This window comes from Adiantum capillus-veneris, chromosome 7 (assembly GCF_014529385.1).
Source record: "Adiantum capillus-veneris isolate H3 chromosome 7, ASM1452938v2, whole genome shotgun sequence".
NCBI lineage: Eukaryota > Viridiplantae > Streptophyta > Polypodiopsida > Polypodiales > Pteridaceae > Adiantum > Adiantum capillus-veneris.
In genome coordinates, this window is record NC_140937.1 from 158,641,103 (window position 1) to 158,663,478 (window position 22,376).

At 42.3% G+C, this 22,376-nt stretch overlaps 1 protein-coding gene across 1 annotated transcript; it reads right to left on the minus strand.

The window, feature by feature from the left end:
• Positions 1 to 14,236: 14,236 nt before the first annotated feature.
• Positions 14,237 to 20,092, minus strand: LOC147454919 (linoleate 9S-lipoxygenase-like). Its single transcript, XM_086516743.1, has 10 exons — positions 19,617 to 20,092; positions 18,323 to 18,600; positions 17,887 to 18,127; positions 17,485 to 17,781; positions 17,255 to 17,340; positions 16,145 to 16,252; positions 15,767 to 16,071; positions 15,420 to 15,683; positions 15,001 to 15,342; positions 14,237 to 14,842 (listed from the first exon to the last, which is right to left on the minus strand). Exons 1-10 carry the CDS (start codon positions 19,750 to 19,752, stop codon positions 14,425 to 14,427), a joined length of 2,475 nt encoding a protein of 824 aa, XP_086372869.1. The 5' UTR covers positions 19,753 to 20,092; the 3' UTR covers positions 14,237 to 14,424.
• Between the last annotated feature and the right edge of the window lie 2,284 nt (positions 20,093 to 22,376).

Genomic DNA, 22,376 nt, shown 5'->3' on the forward strand with positions numbered 1-22,376 from the left:
AAGTCCCGCAGTGCTAAAGGCAAGAGTGACATAGAATGCTACCATTGTGGCAAGAAGGGTCACATGAAAAGAGACTGTAGAGAATGGAAAGCAGAAAAAGGCAAAGAGAAAGTTGAAGACCATGGTGAGAAGAACAAGTCCTCAGTGAAGATTCAAGAAATAAATGTGACAAACACTGTTGCAGAGGATGACAGTCTAGTGTCAGGAGACATCTACTTCTTGAAGAATACAATGGACTCAGCTCTTCTTACAGCATCTGATGGAAATGCACTGAGTGACTGGATTATAGACTCAGGGGCAACACTTCATGTGTCTCCAAACAAGGAGTGGTTTACTTCTTATTTGACCACTAAAGATGATGTTCGGCTAGGCAATGGGCAGACATGTGAGATCTTAGGTGTTGGAGATGTTCAATTGAAGTTTCAGAATGGCTCTTCTTTCACGCTGAAGAATGTGAGACATGTTCCCGCAATTACAAAGAGCTTGATCATCACAGGTTTACTTGATGATGCTGTCTACGTCACCACTTTTGGACAGAACATGTGGAAGATATCCAAGGGTTTTATGACAGTAGCACATGGAGTAAAGTCTGGAGGACTTTACATGATTTATGTATCAAATGTCTCTAAAAATGTAAGCAATGTAACCGAGCAGCCGAACGTTTCTTTGTGGCATAGCCGGTTAGGACATATGTCCAAGAAGGGGATGGAAATCTTGTCTCGTTCTGGTTATTTTCCTGGCTTTTCACATAATGATTTTGAATTCTGTGAACATTGTCTATATGGTAAGCAAACACAACAGCCACATAAGCATAGAAGCAGTAGAAGAGATACACAGTTGGCACTTGTTCATAGTGATTTGTGTGGACCTATGCCTAACCTATCTCTAGGGGGAGCTTCTTACTTTATGACATTTATAGATGATTACTCGAGGAAAGTATGGGTTTACTTTCTCAAGCACAAGGATGAAGCGTTTAGTGTTTTCAAAACGTTTGTGACACTTGTGGAGAATCAGAGTGGCAAGAAGCTTAAATGCTTACGCACTGACAATGGTGGAGAGTATGTTTCAAAGGCCTTTCAAGACTTTTGTGAGTCAAAAGGTATAAAACGTGAACTTACTGCTCCTTACAGTCCTCCTCAAAATGGTGTTGCTGAGAGGATGAATAGGACCATACAAGAGAAGGTCAGAAGTATGTTGTCTAATGCACTGCTGCCAAATAGGTTTTGGGCTAAAGCTGTATCAACAGCTGTTCATCTTGTAAATAGATCTCCTAGCAAGGTTTTGCAGAAGGATGCAGTGCCAGAGATGGTATGGTCAGGCAAAATGCCCTCATACAAGCATCTCAGAGTCTTTGGTTGTGAGGCATATACTCACGTTCCAAACGAATTTAGGAACAAACTTGAGCCAGAAAGTAGAAAGTGCATCTTTCTAGGCTATGGTAATTCTGGTGAGATGGGGTACAGACTTTGGGATCCCGAATCCAGAAAGGTTGTCCGCAGCAATGATGTTCACTTTAATGAATCCAAATATCATTCTAAACCAGAGAGGGTTCAGGAGATTAGAAGAGTTATCTTCCAAGAAGATGGACCTGCACGTGCAAGACAAAATGTCAGAGCTCAAGAGGAGCAAGGACAGGATAGATTGGAACCACAGGTTGTGGCTGAGCCTGAGCCACCTATTGTGCGTAGATCTGGACGTGACACGCGACCTCCTGATAGGTTTGTTCCATCTATGAATTATGTCATGTTGACTAATTGCAATGAGCCTTCATGTTACAAGGAAGCAGTGCAAACGAAGGACTCCGGGAATTGGCAATTGGCCATGCAGTCAGAGATGACAGCTTTGCATAAAAACCAGACATGGAAGTTAGTTAAATTACCATGGGGCAAAAAGGCTCTACCCTGTAAATGGGTTTACAGGTATAAGATCACCGCTCATGATAGTCAGCCAAAGTACAAAGCAAGGCTTGTTGCCAAGGGCTTTAAGCAAGAACAAGGCATTGACTTTGATGAAGTCTTCTCTCCGGTGGTCAAAATGACTACATTGAGATGATTTCTTGCATTGGTTGCCATATTAGATTTGGTGTTGCACCAAATGGATGTCAAGACAGCGTTCTTGCATGGTGATTTAGATGTGGAAATTTACATGCAGCAGCCAGAAGGGTTTGTTGAGAAAGGCAAGGAAGATTGGGTATGCCAGTTGTTAAAGAGTCTTTATGGCTTAAAACAATCACCGAGGGCATGGTACCATAAATTCCACAAGTTTATGCTTTCTCAAGGCTACAAACGTAGTGAGTTCGATCACTGTCTATATACAAAGAAGGCTAAGGATGGCAGTTGGCTGATCCTTATTTTGTATGTGGATGACATGTTGATTGCTGGCAAGCACTTGGAAGAAATTTCAGCTTTGAAGTCAAAGATGGCAAAATCGTTTGACATGAAAGACATGGGTGAGGCAAGTCATATACTTGGTATGCGCATTGAGAGAGACAGATCAAAGAAGTTGATTTGGTTATCTCAAACAGAGTATATTGACAAGGTTTTGCAACGTTTCAATATGGAGAAGGGAAAGGCACTGAGTGTTCCATTGCCACCATATGTGAAACTTAGAAAACAAGATTGTCCTGTGTCTGAGGAAGAACAAGCTGAAATGGATAAGATTCCATATGCGTCTGCAGTGGGTAGTTTGATGTATGCAATGATTGCTACTCGCCCAGACATTGCATTTGCAGTGGGAGTAGTAAGTCGATACATATCAAACCCAGGCAAGAAACAGCGGGAGGCAGTGAAAGGAATATTGAGATACCTGAAAGCTACAAAGAGTATGCGTATATGCTATGGGTGTCAGGAGCTAAGTGTAAAGGGTTTTACAGACTCACATTATGCAGGTGACTTAGACAACCGAAGGTCTACGTCAAGGTATGTCTTTACATTGGCTGGTGGAGCAGTATCATGGCGTTCTAGATTACAACATTGTGTTACTCAGTCTACTACAAAGGCTGAATATGTTGCAGCATCAGAGGCATGCAAAGAATCAATTTGGCTTAATCGACTAGTAACAGATTTGGGAATCAAAGAAGACATGCCTGTGTTATATTGTGATAGTCAAAGTGCTATACAATTGGCTCGCAATCCAGTTTATCACTCAAAGACAAAGCATGTGGATGTGAAGTATCATTTCATCAGGGAAATGCTCGAGGATAAGCAACTTCAGCTTGTCAAAGTTCACACCACAGAAAATCCTGCTGATCTACTTACAAAAGGACTTCCCTCAGAGAGCTTTGCGCATTTTCGCAAGCAGTTAGGTGTAGGGTAGTACATCACTTCTCTACATCTCTTGTATATTAGCTTGTATAGTAGCTTCTCTCACACTTAAAGTACCACATTGGACTTTAAGTGGGAGGTTGTTGGGGTATAAAGCCCAATGTGGTCGCCCAGGTAAGTGGGCGGGCCGCCAGGTATGTACACATATTCTTTTGTAAAAACCTAATAAGAACTCACTATGCTCTACACATTACAGTAGAGCGAGTTCACCATATCGTCGTGCTCTTCTTCTCGCACTCTCTCTCGCGTCGCACTTCCGCTCGTACTCCTTCACTTCTTCCATAGCTCATGGCTAGTCTTTTCCATGTTCATATTGAAGTACACATTCTTTGACAAAGTTAGCATGATGGTGGACCTAGCAAGCTCATCCAAATCTTGCCAATCATATTTATCTATATCCTTAGGCTTTATCCCCTTCATCTTTATCGACAAGGAACAAAAGTGGTAGATCCGCTGCACTAAACAAGATGATAGAAACCTGAAAATTTTGATAGAGTCTGCATTGCAAAACTGACGTCTAAACCCAAAACAAATGTGCACAATGACTAAAACACTGATCAAAATGGCTAAACTGGCAAGATAGAATCTTAAAACATTGTCATTGTCAACGTCTCCAACTCTAGAAGAGTGTCTCTGACCAAGTAAACATTGTTAAACACATATGCATATAGATGACAACAATGACAGGTAAGTAGATGCACAACAATATTGCACTAATCGCATAAGCATACATCCTATGTCGATGCCGAGACTGTGGGGATGTCAGTGACTTGCTCCAAAACCCGTTTCACTGAAAGGATCTTCACATTTGAGAATCCCCTAGCTCAATAAAACCTTACCATGACCCTCAACAATAGGCTTTGCATATTTCCATCACAACATATAGACTACATAAGATCTTACATCAACCACAGAAACCCTTTTCTATAACTGCTTCCGCGGTTTGTCTGATTTAACAAACCCTCAAGATCTTACATCAAATATGCATGTGACAGAGATTGCAAAAAGAATCTGCAATGAAAATCTATACCATGTTGTTTGAACTATATATCTTTCAAACTGTCGAGAGTTTGCGGAAATTCCCTTTTGCAAAGTTTTAGATCTCAAAAAATCAATTGATGGAGAAAATGGGTATGAAAAGAGTTGTTTTTACAGGTCAATAAAAATTTGTACAAATCTGTACCTATGTACGCTAGACCTGCACAAAAATTGCCAAACGTACAATAAATTTGGAAAAACTCTCAACTGAAAAGTTGTAGACCACTACGTTTTCACTAAGCATAACGTGAACCAAGATAAAAATCGACCTTTATCTCAACCAAAATTCTGTTGCAAAATAGTGTTGAAAATTTCTAAGCTTCACCGCAATCTCCACCACAATGTTGCTGTGCTCTCCGCTGTTGCCATGCGCTCTGATACCAAGTGAAGTGCACGAGCAAGAGCGCGCGCGCGGGCGTGTGTGCGTGTGTGCAACAATGGAGAAGAGAGAAAAGAGGAGACACAGGTTTTGGTGGAGTCCAAACACAATGGTGTTTAGGGTTATGAGTCCTTATTGTTTTCAATGTAGAATGAATGGTCAATGTTACTTCTCGGTTAGTCTCCAGCCACCCAACACTTAGGCGCGACACATTGGGCTTTACCACCCCAACACTACGCAACCAGACTATAAGGCAAGGCACGGCTTTCGTTCCTTATAATTTTTGGGGAGACCAAGTGCCGACTTGTATGATGTGCATTATCTATAGTTTATAGCATTTTCTTGTTGCCTGACAAAAAGTTTTACTCAAATGGTTTTCTTGTAGCTTGATAAAACAATGTTCTCTGCTGTGCACACTCCAACAAGACGCCTATTCAATGATAAGAGCAATAGTCAAAGTTAATTTCTGCATTTATCTACACTAAAGTCTACTAATATTTAAACAAATTGTTTGTGACTCGCAACAACACATCAATACTAGACTGCGTCAACACATCAATACTAAACCAGATTAACAAACCGAGCAAGCCTAAGGGCAATAAAAAAAGAAGAGTTTGAAACAGCTAACTTGCTAAGAGAGAGCTTTGGGAAAGAAAAAGGCTAAACACAACCCTATCAAGAAAGCTATAACTAAAGAGGGAGTTGGTTGATGGCCACCAAAGACAAGTAGACCAGTGCCTAGTAGCTAGCACAAAGGTTGTGGCCAATGAAAGGCTACAATATTTGGAAGATTTATAAGGGACTCAATAGCAACCACATTCCCACGTCCTGACCCCCAATCTGAGACGCACATCAAAAAGCTATCACATGCCAACATTGTCATATCCCCTCCTCCCATGGAAGACATGATGCTGATGAAGGAGGACTACCTGCCCAACTGTCCATCAAACAAGCTTGGAAGCTACACTAATACTCCATCAAAGTACTGGGAGGCCTCTTCAACAATGCCCCAAAGTGGCTGAAGAGTTTGAATGCATAACCGAGCAAAACATAGAATTTTCTAGCTCTCAGCACCTCAGGAAATTTCAAATGACCCGACTTTCTACCCAATTAAACTCCACCAAAATTCAAAAGATTTTGCAGCATACATGCAGAAAGATAGTGCTTGGCTAAATCATCTAGAACGGCCACCACCAAAGAAGAGGACAACGGCAACATTACGTAACATGACCGACAAGATCGACAACATAATTGAACCACTTTGAGGTATCCCAAATTTGGCATATAGAATGCTCACAAAGATGGCCATAATGGTTGTCACAACAATCGCAACTTTTAACATCATGGAATAGATTTACAATCCCTAGACTAAATCTTTTGTGAGAATTGATTTTTTAGGTTGGCATCACCAAGGTCCTCACAGGCCTATATGCCAAAATTATCTCCTTACCAACTCACTTCCTATTTTCACAAACTTGTCTAGCTAATCCAAACCCCATGATTACTTCATTTTTTTCTTGAGCTTATAAAGTTGAATTTTTAAAAGCATCAATCACAGCCTTACAAGGGTCAACTTGATGAGTATAATTTTTTATTATGGTAGCTTCTAAAATGCAAGGTTATATTTTTAGAAGCTCCTCTAGCTAACATATTTAAGCATAACAAGAGGGTTTTCTTGAATGCACCGTCTAATGCAAGTAGCATCTGATTTAACATAAAGAAAGATACTTAAGTGTCTTGTTTTGGTACCAAACTAGTATTAATCTTCAATTATACTCGTAAACTGACAACAATCTCCCTTATTGAGTAACATAGTCTTCTATTATTGAGTAGTAACAATTTTCTATTATGCTCCTAGATTGACATCTAGTAAGGTTTAGCACTCATTGATTTTAAAAAGCAGATGTGCATAGATTTTGCACCATTCAAAATTTGTTTTGTATTAGACAACCCATGCATTTAATTTTTTTCCTAGTACATTTAAGACATCAAGTGTGGTTTTCATTTGCTCATGCTAAGTAGCTTGCAACATCAGAAATATACCTTCCTAAATTCAAATAGTCCAATCTCAAAATTATAAGAGGGAATAAAAAACTCCCAAAACTACAAAAGCATTTGATTCTTGAAATCAACTCCACACAAGAACTTCCAAAGGAAAAAAAATCTGAAGTCCAAATGTAGGCTAAATACTAAAATGAATACTACTACAAACCTACAAAAAAGACGCTGAAGATAACCAAAGAAGTACAAAGATCCAAACTTGACAATATATGACGTCAATTTGATGCTTGTCAGACAAGAAGAATAAGATTATCACCCAGGAAGCTTTCCAATGTCCTAAATCAAGAGGTCCAAGCACTAACATGAAAACTATTCAATGCATTATCCATACACACTTGTACAACATTTGCAAGCACACCAACCTCCATTATGACATGAACTCCGAGAACTTCTACTCTCCTGATGCGTCCACAGATTTACACATTACCATAAATAGAGCATGCAAGAAAATTAATGATAGGTCTCTTTCTCATGTCAAAGAACCCATCACAAACTATGCTGCATCCGTATCTCTTCCACTTACCATGTGAAGGAGTACGAGCGGAAGTGCGACGCGAGAGAGGGTGCGAGAAGAAGAGCACGACGATATGGTGAACTCGCTCTACTGTAATGTGTAGAGCATAGTGAGTTCTTATTAGGTTTTTACAAAAGAATATGTGTACATACCTGGCGGCCCGCCCACTTACCTGGGCGACCACATTGGGCTTTATACCCCAACAGTACGAGCGAAAGTGCGACGCGACTCGAGGGTGAGAGAAGAAGAGCACGACGATATGGTGAACTCGCTCTACTGTAATGTGTAGAGCATAGTGAGTTCTTATTAGGTTTTTACAAAAGAATATGTGTACATACCTGGCGGCCCGCCCACTTACCTGGGCGACCACATTGGGCTTTATACCCCAACAACCTCCCACTTAAAGTCCAATGTGGTACTTTAAGTGTGAGATAAGCTACTATACAAGCTAATATACAAGAGATGTAGAGAAGTGATGTACTACCCTACACCTAACTGCTTGCGAAAATGCGCAAAGCTCTCTGAGGGAAGTCCTTTTGTAAGTAGATCAGTAGGATTTTTTGTGGTGTGAACTTTGACAAGCTGAAGTTGCTTATCCTCGAGCATTTCCCTGATGAAATGATACTTCACATCCACATGCTTTGTCTTTGAGTGATAAACTGGATTGCGAGCCAATTGTATAGCACTTTGACTATCACAATATAACACAGGCATCTCTTCTTTGATTCCCAAATCTGTTACTAGTCGATTAAGCCAAATTGATTCTTTGCATGCCTCTGATGCTGCAACATATTCAGCCTTTGTAGTAGACTGAGTAACACAATCTTGTAATCTAGAACGCCATGATACTGCTCCACCAGCCAATGTAAAGACATACCCTGACGTAGACCTTCGGTTGTCTAAGTCACCTGCATCATTTGAGTCTGTACAACCCTTTACACTTAGCTCCTGACTCCCATAGCATATACGCATACTCTTTGTAGCTTTCAGGTATCTCAATATTCCTTTCACTGCCTCCCAATGTTTCTTGCCTGGGTTTGACATGTATCGACTTACTACTCCCACTGCAAATGCAATGTCTGGGCGAGTAGCAATCATTGCATACATCAAACTACCCACTGCAGACGCATATGGAATCTTATCCATTTCAACCTGTTCTTCCTCAGACACAGGACAATCTTGTTTTCTAAGTTTCACATATGGTGGCAATGGAACACTCAGTGCCTTTCCCTTCTCCATATTGAAACGTTGCAAAACCTTGTCAATATACTCTGTTTGAGATAACCAAATCAACTTCTTTGATCTGTCTCTCTCAATGCGCATACCAAGTATATGACTTGCCTCACCCATGTCTTTCATGTCAAACGATTTTGCCATCTTTGACTTCAAAGCTGAAATTTCTTCCAAGTGCTTGCCAGCAATCAACATGTCATCCACATACTAAATAAGGATCAGCCAACTGCCATCCTTAGCCTTCTTTGTATATAGACAGTGATCGAACTCACTACGTTTGTAGCCTTGAGAAAGCATAAACTTGTGGAATTTATGGTACCATGCCCTCGGTGATTGTTTTAAGCCATAAAGACTCTTTAACAACTGGCATACCCAATCTTCCTTGCCTTTCTCAACAAACCCTTCTGGCTGCTGCATGTAAATTTCCACATGTAAATCACCATGCAAGAACGCTGTCTTGACATCCATTTGGTGCAACACCAAATCTAATATGGCAACCAATGCAAGAAAGCATCTCAATATAGTCATTTTGACCACCGGAGAGAAGACTTCATCAAAGTCAATGCCTTGTTCTTACTTAAAGCCCTTGGCAACAAGCCTTGCTTTGTACTTTGGCTGACTATCATGAGCGGTGATCTTATACCTGTAAACCCATTTACAGGGTAGAGCCTTTTTGCCCCATGGTAATTTAACTAGCTTCCATGTCTGGTTTTTATGCAGAGCTGTCATCTCTGACTGCATGGCCAATTGCCAATTCCCGGAGTCCTTCGTTTGCACTGCTTCCTTGTAACATGAAGGCTCATTGCAATCAGTCAACATGACATAATTCATAGATGGAACAAACCTATCAGGAGGTCGCGTGTCACGTCCAGATCTACGCACAATAGGTGGCTCAGGCTCAGCCACAACCTGTGGTTCCACTCTATCCTGTCCTTGCTCCTCTTGAGCTCTGACATTTTGTCTTGCACGTGCAGGTCCATCTTCTTGGAAGACAACTCTTCTAATCTCCTGAACCCTCTCTGGTTTAGAATGATATTTGGATTCATTAAAGTGAACATCATTGCTGCGGACAACCTTTCTGGATTCGGGATCCCAAAGTCTGTACCCCATCTCACAAGAATTACCATAGCCTAGAAAGATGCACTTTCTACTTTCTGGCTCAAGTTTGTTCCTAAATTCGTTTGGAACGTGAGTATATGCCTCACAACCAAAGACTCTGAGATGCTTGTATGAGGGCATTTTGCCTGACCATACCATCTCTGGCACTGAATCCTTCTGCAAAACCTTGCTAGGAGATCTATTTACAAGATGAACAGCTGTTGATACAGCTTCAGCCCAAAACCCATTTGGCAGTTGTGCATTAGACAACATACTTCTGACCTTCTCTTGTATGGTCCTATTCATCCTCTCAGCAACACCATTTTGAGGAGGATTGTAAGGAGCAGTAAGTTCACGTTTTATACGTTTTGACTCACAAAAGTCCGGAAAGGCCTTTGAAACATACTCTCCACCATTGTCAGTGCGTAAGCATTTAAGCTTCTTGCCACTCTGATTCTCCACAAGTGTCACAAACGTTTTGAAAACACTAAACGCTTCATCCTTGTGCTTGAGAAAGTAAACCCATACTTTCCTCGAGTAATCATCTATAAATGTCATGAAGTAAGAAGCTCCCCCTAGAGATAGGTTAGGCATAGGTCCACACAAATCACTATGAACAAGTGCCAACTGTGTATCTCTTCTACTGCTTCTATGCTTATGTTGCTACTGTGTTTGCTTACCATACAGACAATGTTCACAGAATTCAAAATCATTAAATGAAAAGCCAGGCAAATAACCAGAACGAGACAAGATTTCCATTCCCTTTTTGGACATATGTCCTAACCGGCTATGCCACAAAGAAACGTTCGGTTGCTCGGTTACATTGATTACATTTTTAGAGACATTTGATACATAAATCATGTAAAGTCCTCCAGACTTTACTCCATGTGCTACTGTCATAAAACCCTTGGATATCTTCCACATGTTCTGTCCAAAAGTGGTGACGTAGCCAGCATCATCAAGTAAACCTGTGATGATCAACCTCTTTGTAATTGCGGGAACATGTCTCACATTCTTCAGCGTGAAAGAAGAGCCATTCTGAAACTTCAATTGAACATCTCCAACACCTAAGATCTCACATGTCTGCCCATTGCCTAGCCGAACATGATCTTTAGTGGTCACATAAGAAGTAAACCACTCCTTGTTTGGAGACACATGAAGTGATGCCCCTGAGTCTATAATCCAGTCACTCGGTGCATTTCCATCAGATGCTGTAAGAAGAGCTGAGTCCATTGTATTCTTCAAGAAGTAGATGTCTCCTGACACTAGACTGTCATCCTCTGCAACAGTGTCAGTCACATTTATTTCTTGAATCTTCACTGAGGACTTGTTCTTCTCACCATGGTCTTCAGCTTTCTCTTTGCCTTTTTCTGCTTTCCATTCTCTACAGTCTCTTTTCATGTGACCCTTCTTGCAACAATGGTAGCATTCTATGTCACTCTTGCCTTTAGCACTGCGGGACTTGCTACGAGACTGATTCCTCTTTCCACCTTTGTACTTTTCTTTGGTCCTTCCCCTGACAACTAAGGCTGTTCCTTTGCCTTTGTCCATTGTCTTTCTATTGGTTTCTTCAGTAAGCAGACTTCCTTCTACACCTGCTATGTTCAAACCATCTGGAGGTGTAGAATTACTCAAAGTTGTGCGAAAAGTGTCCCAACTTTCCGGCAATGTGATCAACAGGAACATAGCTCTAACAGGTTCATCAAACTTGACACCTTGAGCTGACAACTGACTATAGATTGTGTTGAATTCATTCAGATGATTGGACATAGGTGTCCCTTCTTTCATCTTCAAGTCAACAAGCTTCTTAAGCCAGTATACCTGTGAAGCTGCACTCTGCTTCTCATAAAGATCACTCAGCTTTAACCATGCTTGATAAGCCGACATCTCGTCTGCTACATTGAAGTAAACGCTTTCTGCCAAAGTCAGCATAATGGTAGAAAGTGCCAATTCATCCATTTCGCTCCATTCATCTTCGTCCATATCTTCTGGTTTTATCCCCTTGAGCTTTATAGGTTTTATCTGCTTCTTTTGTACCAACACGTGCCAAATCTGCTTCTTCCACAATGGGAAATTGGTTCCATCCAGCTTCTTGATATTGTAAAGAGCAGTGTCCTGTGATCTAGCCATAGCTACGCTTCACAGTAGTTTACTTTCCTGGGAAAAATTCGGCAGAGTTTCCCCTGTAAACTGACCTCTGAACCAATATCAATCTGTCAAATGAACCAAGAAAGTTTCAGATTCTGCATAAATTTCGGCAGAGTCTCCTTTGTAAAATGGCTGTGGTGTACTCAAAAACAGACCAAAAACAGCTCAAAAACACATTGTCTCTCTGACACTGTAAGTTGCGGGTAAACCTGTCCTGCACCTATACTGTCTCTCATTGTCCTGTCACTGTCCTATAAGCATAGACTGCGACAATGCCTCAACGGCAGTAAAGCAAAGATGCAATCCCAACTGTCTAACTCACAATCAATACATCTTAGCTGCCTATCTAAGGGTGCTGGAGGGATCGCTCCAAGACCTGTCCCACCGAAAGGATCTCAACATTCGAGAATCCCTCAGCTCAATAAAACCTCACTCGACCCTCAAAAAAGGCTGCAGTAAATCTGACAGTACATAGACTTCCCACAAAGTCATACATCCACAAATTTCCCACTGTATGTTGTAACCGCTGCGGCGGTTGTTTGCTGCGTGACTCACAGCCAACAAACCCTCAACATACATACATCATCTCTGACAATACATCCCATGTGGAAGTACCTGCAATGTCAGGATGAAATCTGGAATATCAAGCAGCAAACACAAGCTACCTGATGAACTAGTGAATGTCGCCTACAGACTGTGTGTAGATGCGTCCGTGTCGTATGTGACACGCCTCCAAGAACTGTGAGCCGTCCTTCGATGTGTAGACAGCCACAAATCAACACTCTAGGAGTGTCGATATCCTCAGCACCTGCAGTCGTAGGCCGAAAACCCCAAATTTGCAGAGTCGGATTTGCACCCGCTGAGACCACGTAGTCGAAAATGGCTTGCGCAGAACTTTTTCGAAGCGAAACGATGACCAAGATGACCTCAGAATGAAATTCTGAGCACACCAAGTCCTACGGGGACTCCCACAAGATTTGGGGCCGTGTCTTTGCCTGTCGAATTTCACTCCAATCTGAGCTTGTGACTCTAGCCTCCTGCAGTGCTGCCCCGAGCCTCGATCTGAGCTCTGATACCAGTTGAAGGAGTACGAGCGGAAGTGCGACGCGAGAGAGGGTGCGAGAAGAAGAGCACGACGATATGGTGAACTCGCTCTACTGTAATGTGTAGAGCATAGTGAGTTCTTATTAGGTTTTGACAAAAGAATATGTGTACATACCTGACGGCCCGCCCACTTACCTGGGCGACCACATTGGGCTTTATACCCCAACACCATGCACACCCATGAGCTCACGTTCAATGCATTTGACCTCATTTTCCAACTCTTTGGTATGGAATGCATGGTACATTGGAGGCACATAGAAAAGACATGCATTCCCAATTGCCTAAATCCACCACACACGGCACGGCGGAGTTCCAAGCCAAGACACATTGGCCCCAAAGACTGACGCCCCTTAGAGTATTTCTTTATCATTACTTCGCCAAAGTAAAACTCTCGAGGGTCCAACTCTGTCTGAGACTCTTAGTCCAAATGCTCTAAAGAAGAGTGACTCTCTAGGCACTTGTAAACTTACAAAGGATGCCCAAAAGCACAACCCTAAAAGCTTCACTTCTAAAAGCACTTAAATCCAAAGGCATCTGCATCCAAAAGCTTATCATGCTGTTACAAACTTATCGTCTCTTCTTTAGTCTTGCAGATAAAGAATTCATCTACCAAGGTATACAACATACTTGTAGATCTGTAGTATATTGGTAGATTTGTAATTATAATCCACTATAATCTCACGAGATCCCTTTGCTACGCGTAGTAAAGAACGCATTACTAGGGGAAAAGAACACTAGCTGCATTTCCCTCAAATATATCATGATCGCTTGTACTGTAGCATATAAACGAAAGTAATTCGACACTCAAAAGAGGTCTTTTAACGCCGTAGGAACAGTCCCAATAGACCTCAAAGATCTATCCAACGAATCTTGAACCCGAGACCTGTTACTCCACAGAGAGAGAGAGAGAGAGAGAGAGAGAGAGAGAGAGAGAGAGAACAGTTGCAAAAAGGGTATGATACACTTGAGAGCCACCCTTGAGTGTAATCTTATGGCCTTAAATTTTCATATTTATGTCCTACATAACACCTTAGTAAACCTTAAAATTCTTGGGAGCAATTGAAAGCCGCTGGATAAAGATGCGCCGTCCAAAGGAGCTAGCAGTAATCTTTCTTTTCCTCTTATGCACTGTGGTTTTCCACAAGAAAAGTTCAGAGAGATGGTAGGTCTAGACACATTTCTGCTCTAAGAATGAGCAATTATACCGTCTGATCAATATATGGTGCTGTCTTTGATGCTTCAAAACAATCGTCACAAAAATCCGGACATGGCATGCCCATTGCCCAGCTGTTAAATGACTCCAGCCCACACAATGGAGAGATTAACTCCCATAGCAAATTGAAAAAGAAAAAATCAAGATAATTACTTGGTAAAAGAGTCAAGTGCTATTTCCATGCTTGCATACTACACATTGTGTGCAAGGCCAGCAGCTTCTTCTTGAAACACATTATTAAAAGATCAGAGATCTCTCTACATTCCCTCAGGTTCTCTTTCAGGCGCTTATTTCGCTTGCAAGAACACATTCACTACATGGAAATACTGTTGGGTACACCACGGAAAGTCATGCCCACACCTCCAGATGAAGGTGTGAGGAGAGTGTATGGCATGAGAACAGGACCAGCACGGTGATGAAGGCTGGTATATGCAGCATTGCGAGCGTTAATAGCCACCTCAGCATTAGCGATGTTGCGGCAGAACTTCTCAAGGGCAGCAAGCGCACATTTGTCACTAGTCCATTGCGCATCAGGTCGCTGTCCCAAGTACTCCTCTTCCTCCAAATGATGTGCCAGTGACTCGAATGTTGCCATGGTAATGGTGGCCACTCCTTGAGAGGGAATCAAGTCCATGTAGAACCTCTCAGGATCCTCCATCATCTTCTCATACTCCTTCGTTCCCTCCTCTGGGATAAAAAGCCTTGTCATACCAGGGCTGTTAGGAACATATCTGTCCGACGCAAACAAACATAAATGTGGGTACGGGTTAGTAACAATATATACATTCACATGGATATTCACATCATTAGCAGGAACAGAGAGAGAGAGAGAGAGAGAGAGAGAGAGAGAGAGAGAGAGAAGAAGAAGAAGAAGAAGAAGAGAGAGTACCCTCCATAGGCATAGTTGCCAAAGTTCACAGATGCATGAAATCCCGATGTTACCCAGAGAATTGTGGCCATTGCCTCTTCCACATCCTCCACTTTGCTCATCTCAGACCACCAATCGGCCCCAGCATGGTCTCCATGGCCAACATTCTTAATCTCCCACCACCAGTTCTGCAGCTCTTTGTCATCTTGTACAGCCTTGTCATCCTTATAGTACAGCGGGACATAATCATGAACCCATTCCCGAATGGCCACCCATAGCTCCAGCCCGTCAGCAGCATATGGATAGTCCTCAATAAGAAGCCGAACTCCACTCTTTGTGCTTGGATCCTTGACAGCAACACCCCTGCGCCACAAGTTAAAGACCTCAGCATATCCCTCGAAAAGAGCTAGAAACAATGAAAAACGTCCATGCCCCTGAACCTTCTAAGAAGATCATTCGGCAGTGATTGCTCACTAAACTTCCACTTCTTATACTCTTGACACACCATTTGCATCTGGTATTTTCCACCCGCAAAATTCTTTTCGATTCTACCCCCCGCACTGATAAGAGCTGTCCGACCCTCTGAATTCAGATTTGCGGTATCTTTGAGGTGAGGATCCAGAAAAGCATGTAGAGGATGCATCTTGCTTAAGTGCCTTCTTGTAGACATAATAATCGGTTCCAAAGAGGCGTGCGTCCTCAGCCTGCATAATGTTGGGAGGGACCATACATGCTTAAAGTCAGCCAGCCAAAGTAAATACCTATGCAGAAACAGCAAAATTCTCACCAATGGCACACACTCAGTTGATAGGTTGTATCGACTGTCAGAACATGCGCTTTTGCAAAATGCCATACCCAGTCAATGTCCTTGCTATGATCCGGGGTAAAAACTCTTTTCCTAGCCTCTTGACCTTCTTTAGGGGGAGGAAGGGCAAGCTCAATAGCAATTGGTAGGAGGACTTCGGCCTTCGACAAGTAGAAGATTGTACGTGAAGCACAAGTTGCTCGATTTTCTGTCGCATGTATTCTGCTCAGATATGGCATATACATGTCATAATAATCAACAATGTAAAGCAATTTACGCTCCATTGCCTGCAAATTGAATACAAGGAATCAGCATTCCTTCGAATGTTACATATACTTTTCACACATAAACACTGCCTACCTCCTCTACTGAATATCCCTCCAAGTAGGGCTCGAGATGCTGAGCGGAAATGGCAGATTTTGGTGGACCATAGATTTTTTCATCCAATGTGCTCTCAGGTGGAAAAACCTGAACCATAATTAAACATCCAAAGAAAGCACTCAACAGTAGCAAGCATGCCCAGATGAGGACTGTTTTCCCGAATTTGTACAAAAAATAACATTGTTACTGAGATTCCTTGGAGATGGGCAGAAACAGACCTGTCGCCTCTGGCCCCAGAAGCCATGAGCGGGCAAGAACCCCAAAAATGTAATAATTGTTGAGCTGTGTACGGCCAGCCAGTGACCAAAGGACTATAGAAAAGTAAAACCCAAGGGTGAAAAACCTCTCTTGAAGAGAACCCTGACATCCTGGTGAGGTAAGAATGAAGAGGACTCCCAGCAGCTGCTGAAGGATAGGCAAAGTGGAGTCTCAAGTGTTACACCATCTATAGGAGCGGGACTGTAGAACACAGATGGCAGGCGCAGATAGGATGTAGAGCATACCGCAGGTGCCATGGTTCAAGGGTGGAGTCGACACACGGGACCTAAGGAGGCCATACATGGCCACAGGACTGTTTAGCCTGGCACAAAATGGCTCAGGTGATGCTTGGCCAGAGACCGACCAAGTGTGAGCAGCCCAGTCCATGACTATTTGTGCATGGGACTCTTAAGTCCTATGGTTGGGTGGCAAAACTTATGTCAGTGCTCCAATGTCAGAGAGCTCTCGAGGGAGAAACTCGCCCATAACGAAGCCTAGCCTAAACAAAGCACTAAGGGATTCAACTGAAGAATTCTTGTAAGGAGAAAATAAACGGATTACAAGCATGCTGACACAACTTAGGACACCAGGAATCCTACTTCAACACAAAAGAAGTGAAGAAGGGGCTGCAAGATTGAACACATTGTTATTGAGTATTCTGACAAAGGTCCTAGGTTATCTAGCGTATTCAACAGTGGGACAAAATCAGGCCCAACATTTACAAAATTCACATCAAGATAAGCCATGGTTGTTCGTATCAAACTTCGCTTATGTGAGAATGGAGACAAGCAGACAGGAATTGGAAGAAAATCCCTAATTCGTGCAAGTTACCCTGAGAAGCTCAATGACATGAGGATTTGATCCAGCAAGCCGTTGGCGGCCAAACTCCTGATCAGTTTTCCACCCGTCCTTGTTAACTGCAAAAGGGATGTGGCTGAGTGAGATCGTATCTTTAAAGACGACTCTCTGTAGCTCCTAAGGTACTATCACTTTCTTCGGTATATATGGAAGTGCAGGATCATAAACAAGGGATTTGTTCAAAAAAGGGCCATGAAGCCGACCTCTGACAACTCCAGGATGTGGAAAAGTGAGGTATGGAACTTCAATGGGCCCTGGAGGCATTGGCGATTTTCCGTCCGAGTTTGTTTTGAGCTCGTTGGCATACAAAGAATGGATCTCTTTTAAATTCGCAAAAGACTTGTCATTTCGCCACAGTCGTTCCATGTCAGAAATTATGCTGTGACTAAAACTCCTTATGCCAGCAGTCATGAATCTCGACTTCTTCAAAGGACTGAATCTCTCATCACGTGGCACATACGTCTTATTATATGAATTCATGTGGGCCTCATATGCTTCATCTGCTCAAACAAACAACCTTAACTAGCATCCAAAAGACATATATTGATTAAATTCGAGGAATGCTCGACAGGACAAAAAAGAAGCAGAGCAGAAAAGTCCCATACCTTCAGCCAAAAGCTTTCGACCAGTTCTAATCCTGCGAGGACAGGGGTTATCCCAAGATCCTCCCATTATTGGCCGTTTCCGGTCGAGGCTGATATCAAGGTCACACAAATCATTGTAAACTGTGTAATCGTAGATGCGCTCAGCAGAGTGCCTCTCTCCTGTTCCATCACCTCGGACACACAGTAGCTCATCTTCTCTAATCTGGCGTAGCGCAAGAGGAGTTTCAAATGGAAGGCAAAGCTGCGCAAAAGGCACAGAGGATCCTTAGACAAATAGCAGGATAAATCTTAACCTCATTATGAAAGCATCCATCGTCAGAAAAGCAAAACATGCGTTTGTGGCCAGACAAACAAACCAATTAATGCGCAAGAGTAGACAAGAATGCCATATCAGATCCAAAACAGGTAAACTTTTGCTCATGGTAAACAATCTGACCTTGTTGGAGAAAAAATAGCGTGGGCGACCCTTGTTATATTTGATGTGATTGATCCAAGAGTGACAAGGGAAGTACAGGGTGCTGTTGTCTGGGAGTGTTAAGGTGACCGACTTGAGAAAAAATTCTCCTGTGTCTTGGCTGGTCACAACAATGGCACCCGGCCTTCCAAACCAGCTTTCCACATTGAAAGAAAGGGAGATAATGGAATCCGGATCCTGGTAAACTCCACTCCCCAATGACAGCACAACTTCCTCACTCAACCTACTCTTCTCTGTAGCTGCTTTGAAATTGATAAACAAGAACAAGGTAGATCGATATGTTAAATGCGATCCATAAAGTCCAAAAAAAACCGTTGCACAGTACAGAACTACAATCTTAACCAGAAAAAACATTAAGTACAACAAGATTTATGCTTAACATGTAGGAGTGTGCATCTTTGTGACTTATTATGTGCGCATAATGCACGTTTGCTAATCAGAGATTCTTAAGAGACATAATACAATTGTCACATGCTTATAGCATGCAAAATTTAATGTAGAGGTCACAATTTCTTGCAACATTTTTATGCTTAACATGTATGTTTGTGTATCTTTGTGACTTATTATGTGTGCGCAATGCATGTTTGCTAATCAGAGATTCTTAGAAACATAATACAATTGTCACATGTTCATAGCATGTAAACGTAAATTCAACATAGCCCAGCATCAAATCCACTTAGCAAATCTCAATTTTATCCTGATTAACATTGTCACTGGACATGCTCTTTGGTAAAAATAACGTGCTTTCACCCAATAATGTGTATGAGCCTGACTTTTTCATGGAAGAAACATACAACAACCAGCCAGTATGAATGCCAAAATTCTGTCCACCTCTCAGGAATGCAAGGTAAATTCGCAAGGACAAGAATTTGAGATGACAAATGCCATCTAGACGATATAAGCAGTGCCCAAGAACAAACGCGACAGAGCAGAGATAGATGAGACCACTAATACTCGAGGCAAATGGTTTGCAGATCTGCCATGGCCCCTGACGAACTAAACTCCTCCAGCCTCCTCTTCCTACCCAAGGTCGCTTGGATTTCGTTTCTGGAGCACGCCTCTTTGCTACTAAGCTATGACATTGTTTAAATTCTATGCTCAATTACACAGGCAAGAGATGAATTACGCAGCTGTGAGCACACTAGTCATCCATGAAGAAACAGATGCACAAACAAAGAAGTTGAACTGGAGCAGAAGGCGCTGAGATGCAAGCTGTCTCTCTCTTTTTCGCTCTCCCCAAAATGGCTGAGGGTACCTGAGTCGATTTCAAGGCTGACAATCCGCAGCTTGACATTGTAGCCCAAGAGCTTGTTGAGAGTATGGGAGTGTCGAGTGAGGAAGGTCTCACTGAGGATCCTTACAGACGCCTTGATTACCACTTTCTCTTTCATCTCCACGTTATCTGATCCTCAGCAGGTTCGACGCAACTAAATGTGTAATCATAGACACGAGCTAGTACTGTGTAATAAGAAAGGGCGGGGGGAGAGAGAGAGAGAGAGAGAGAGAGTTAGTGGGTTCGGTTGCGAATCATCTGTGATGAAGAGCTAGCCTCGTGAGGAGAGAGAACAGAAATTAGTTAAAGTCGGGTTGCGGAGATGCGAGCTGGCAAAAGGAGGACGATTGCGCGGAGGCCCTGCTCCTCTACAGGCGCCATTTCTCTCTCTCTCGGGGAGGCCCGCTCGGCGCTCACATGCCAGTGCCCGCTGCGTAATCTCTCCCCTCTCTAGACTCTCACACACACACGAATAGGTAAAAGCAATAAATTGTAAATGGATGAGTTTTCAAGGGTTCAGATGTATGCTCGATCCACCGGTTCTTATTGAATCTAAGCGTAAAGTATCATCAAAATATCTACGTATAATAAACAGACATGCATGATGTGATGATGTTGATTCTATCTACATGTTTAGATTCCCAGCTTCATTTATGGGGGGGAAGTCTATGCCTCTATGAAAGAGGCTATGGTGCAGTTCACATGGTGCAGTGGTTGCGCACAAATGCTCAACTAGAAACCAGGAGCTAACAAGTTCCCATGAGGCAAAGCGAAGTCGCACAATGACCTCAAAAATTCAGAAAAAGGTTGAAAATAGCATCCAGAGCGTGAAAGGCGACGTCTTATTCCTGCACGATCTTGTCATTTTCTGCGATTGCAGGCTCACTCCATCCCTTCAACCTCGAGCAGGAATGCAACTTGTTGCCAACCGGTTGCGAGTTTTCTTTTGGCAACCACTCATGAGAACTAGAAAGGTACGCAACTGGTTGGCAACCAGTTGTGAACCCAGTACCCATGTGAACTGACTCTATGAGATCCCAGTCTGGACTCTCCTGCCATTTCAGAGTAAACATTCTCTAGGCTATCATAAAAGGCTTAAGGGGGTGGTCACACGAGGCATAATTTTGACAATTGTGCCTACTATGCTTTATTTTAAATCAAAAGCAGGTTATTGAGCTCGCTGTCCATGATCACACGCAAAATAACTGAGTTGTTGGTGTTGCCACCTAGAGGTTGAGTGCCACCACCAGACGGTTTCCCGAGAGAGAGAGAGAGAGAGAGAGAGAGAGAGAGAGAGAGAGAGAGAGAGAGAGAAGAGAGAGAGAGAGAGAGTCATTGGTGGCCACAAAAAGTTGGTGTGAGGATGCTCGATTGCAACGTCAACACTAAAATCTCTTGCGTGGGCTACACGACATCTAGGATTTTTCAAGAAGCACGCATGGGTGAGTGGTTAGCGCATTGGGCTGTCAAGCGAGATGTCATGCATTCAAGTCTCAGGTTGGGGAAGAGGGGGCTCGGGCCCGAATTTACACTTCTCACCCAAATTTACAATACAAATGTCCGACGGCCCGATTTCACCAGTGGCCATCAAATGAACCCTCACCCTTGATCCCCTCAATATCCTTGTCGTGTCAAATAGTGAGGAGGGTGACCACCGCCTTAAAGGTCCATTTCTTCCAAATGATTATTGGGCTGGCCTTTTTTTTTGGCTTTCTAAAAGAAACCCTTAGTGTTGTGTTGGGTTAGGGAGTTCAGTGCATGATGGAGACTTACCTTGCGTTTCACATCCTGGCATGTCTTTACTTTTCTTGCATTTTATTGTTTATTGTTTTAGAATGCTAAAGTGAAGCTTCACCTTGCATAATTTTAGTAAATTTCACACACACACACACACACACGTTTTTTTTTGCATTCTATTGTTTTAGAATGCTAAAGTGAAGCTTCGCCTTGCATAATTCTAAAAAAATTTATACACACACACATATATTAATTACTTCTTTTTATTTCACCTTTCATTTCACAAATTCACATGGCTTTACATTTATTGCATTTTATAGCTTGAGTCCAATCAGTGTTAACGTTCGAGAAAGTTTCTTTTATTAAGCGGTTCCTCATCGAGTTTCCTCCTCATAAAGAAGAAAACCTGAAATACTAGCAGAAATTTTAAGATTTGTAGAGTTTTTGGACGACTTTCCTCACATATTTCATTGATTTTTCTTCCGTTTACCATGGTTTGCAGCTAGCTAGTCTCTATTTTCAATCGGCTCAAGACTAAGCTGAGGCAATCCTTTCCCAAACACTGTTACCAGTTTAATTCAACTTAACAATTTTATCACTTTCTTATTGTTTTTGAAAGCCGTCGTGACGCTTTTGCTTGTTTTTAAACATTCCAAAATTTCATTTGAAGTCCTATAAATCTTGGATTAAGAGCGTGGTCACATGGAACATAGTTATCCATAAGTGAGTATGGATAACTAGTTATTCGTAAGTGAGTACTAAGCACAACTATGCCTCTACACCAGCTGCAAAAGCAAGTACACCTTGCTTTGTGTTCATGCGAGGTTTCATCCGATTCAATTATGTGAAAATTGCCACGTACAAGTGAAAGGAAGTTGGATACCAGTGTTGCAGTGGAGAGAGGGGAGAGAAAAGGTACAAGCTGCCAACACAATACCTGCTAGCCAACCATGTCATTGAAAAGCTGAAAGAATGCTCATTTTTTGCTAGTTTCTCGTAGCCTTC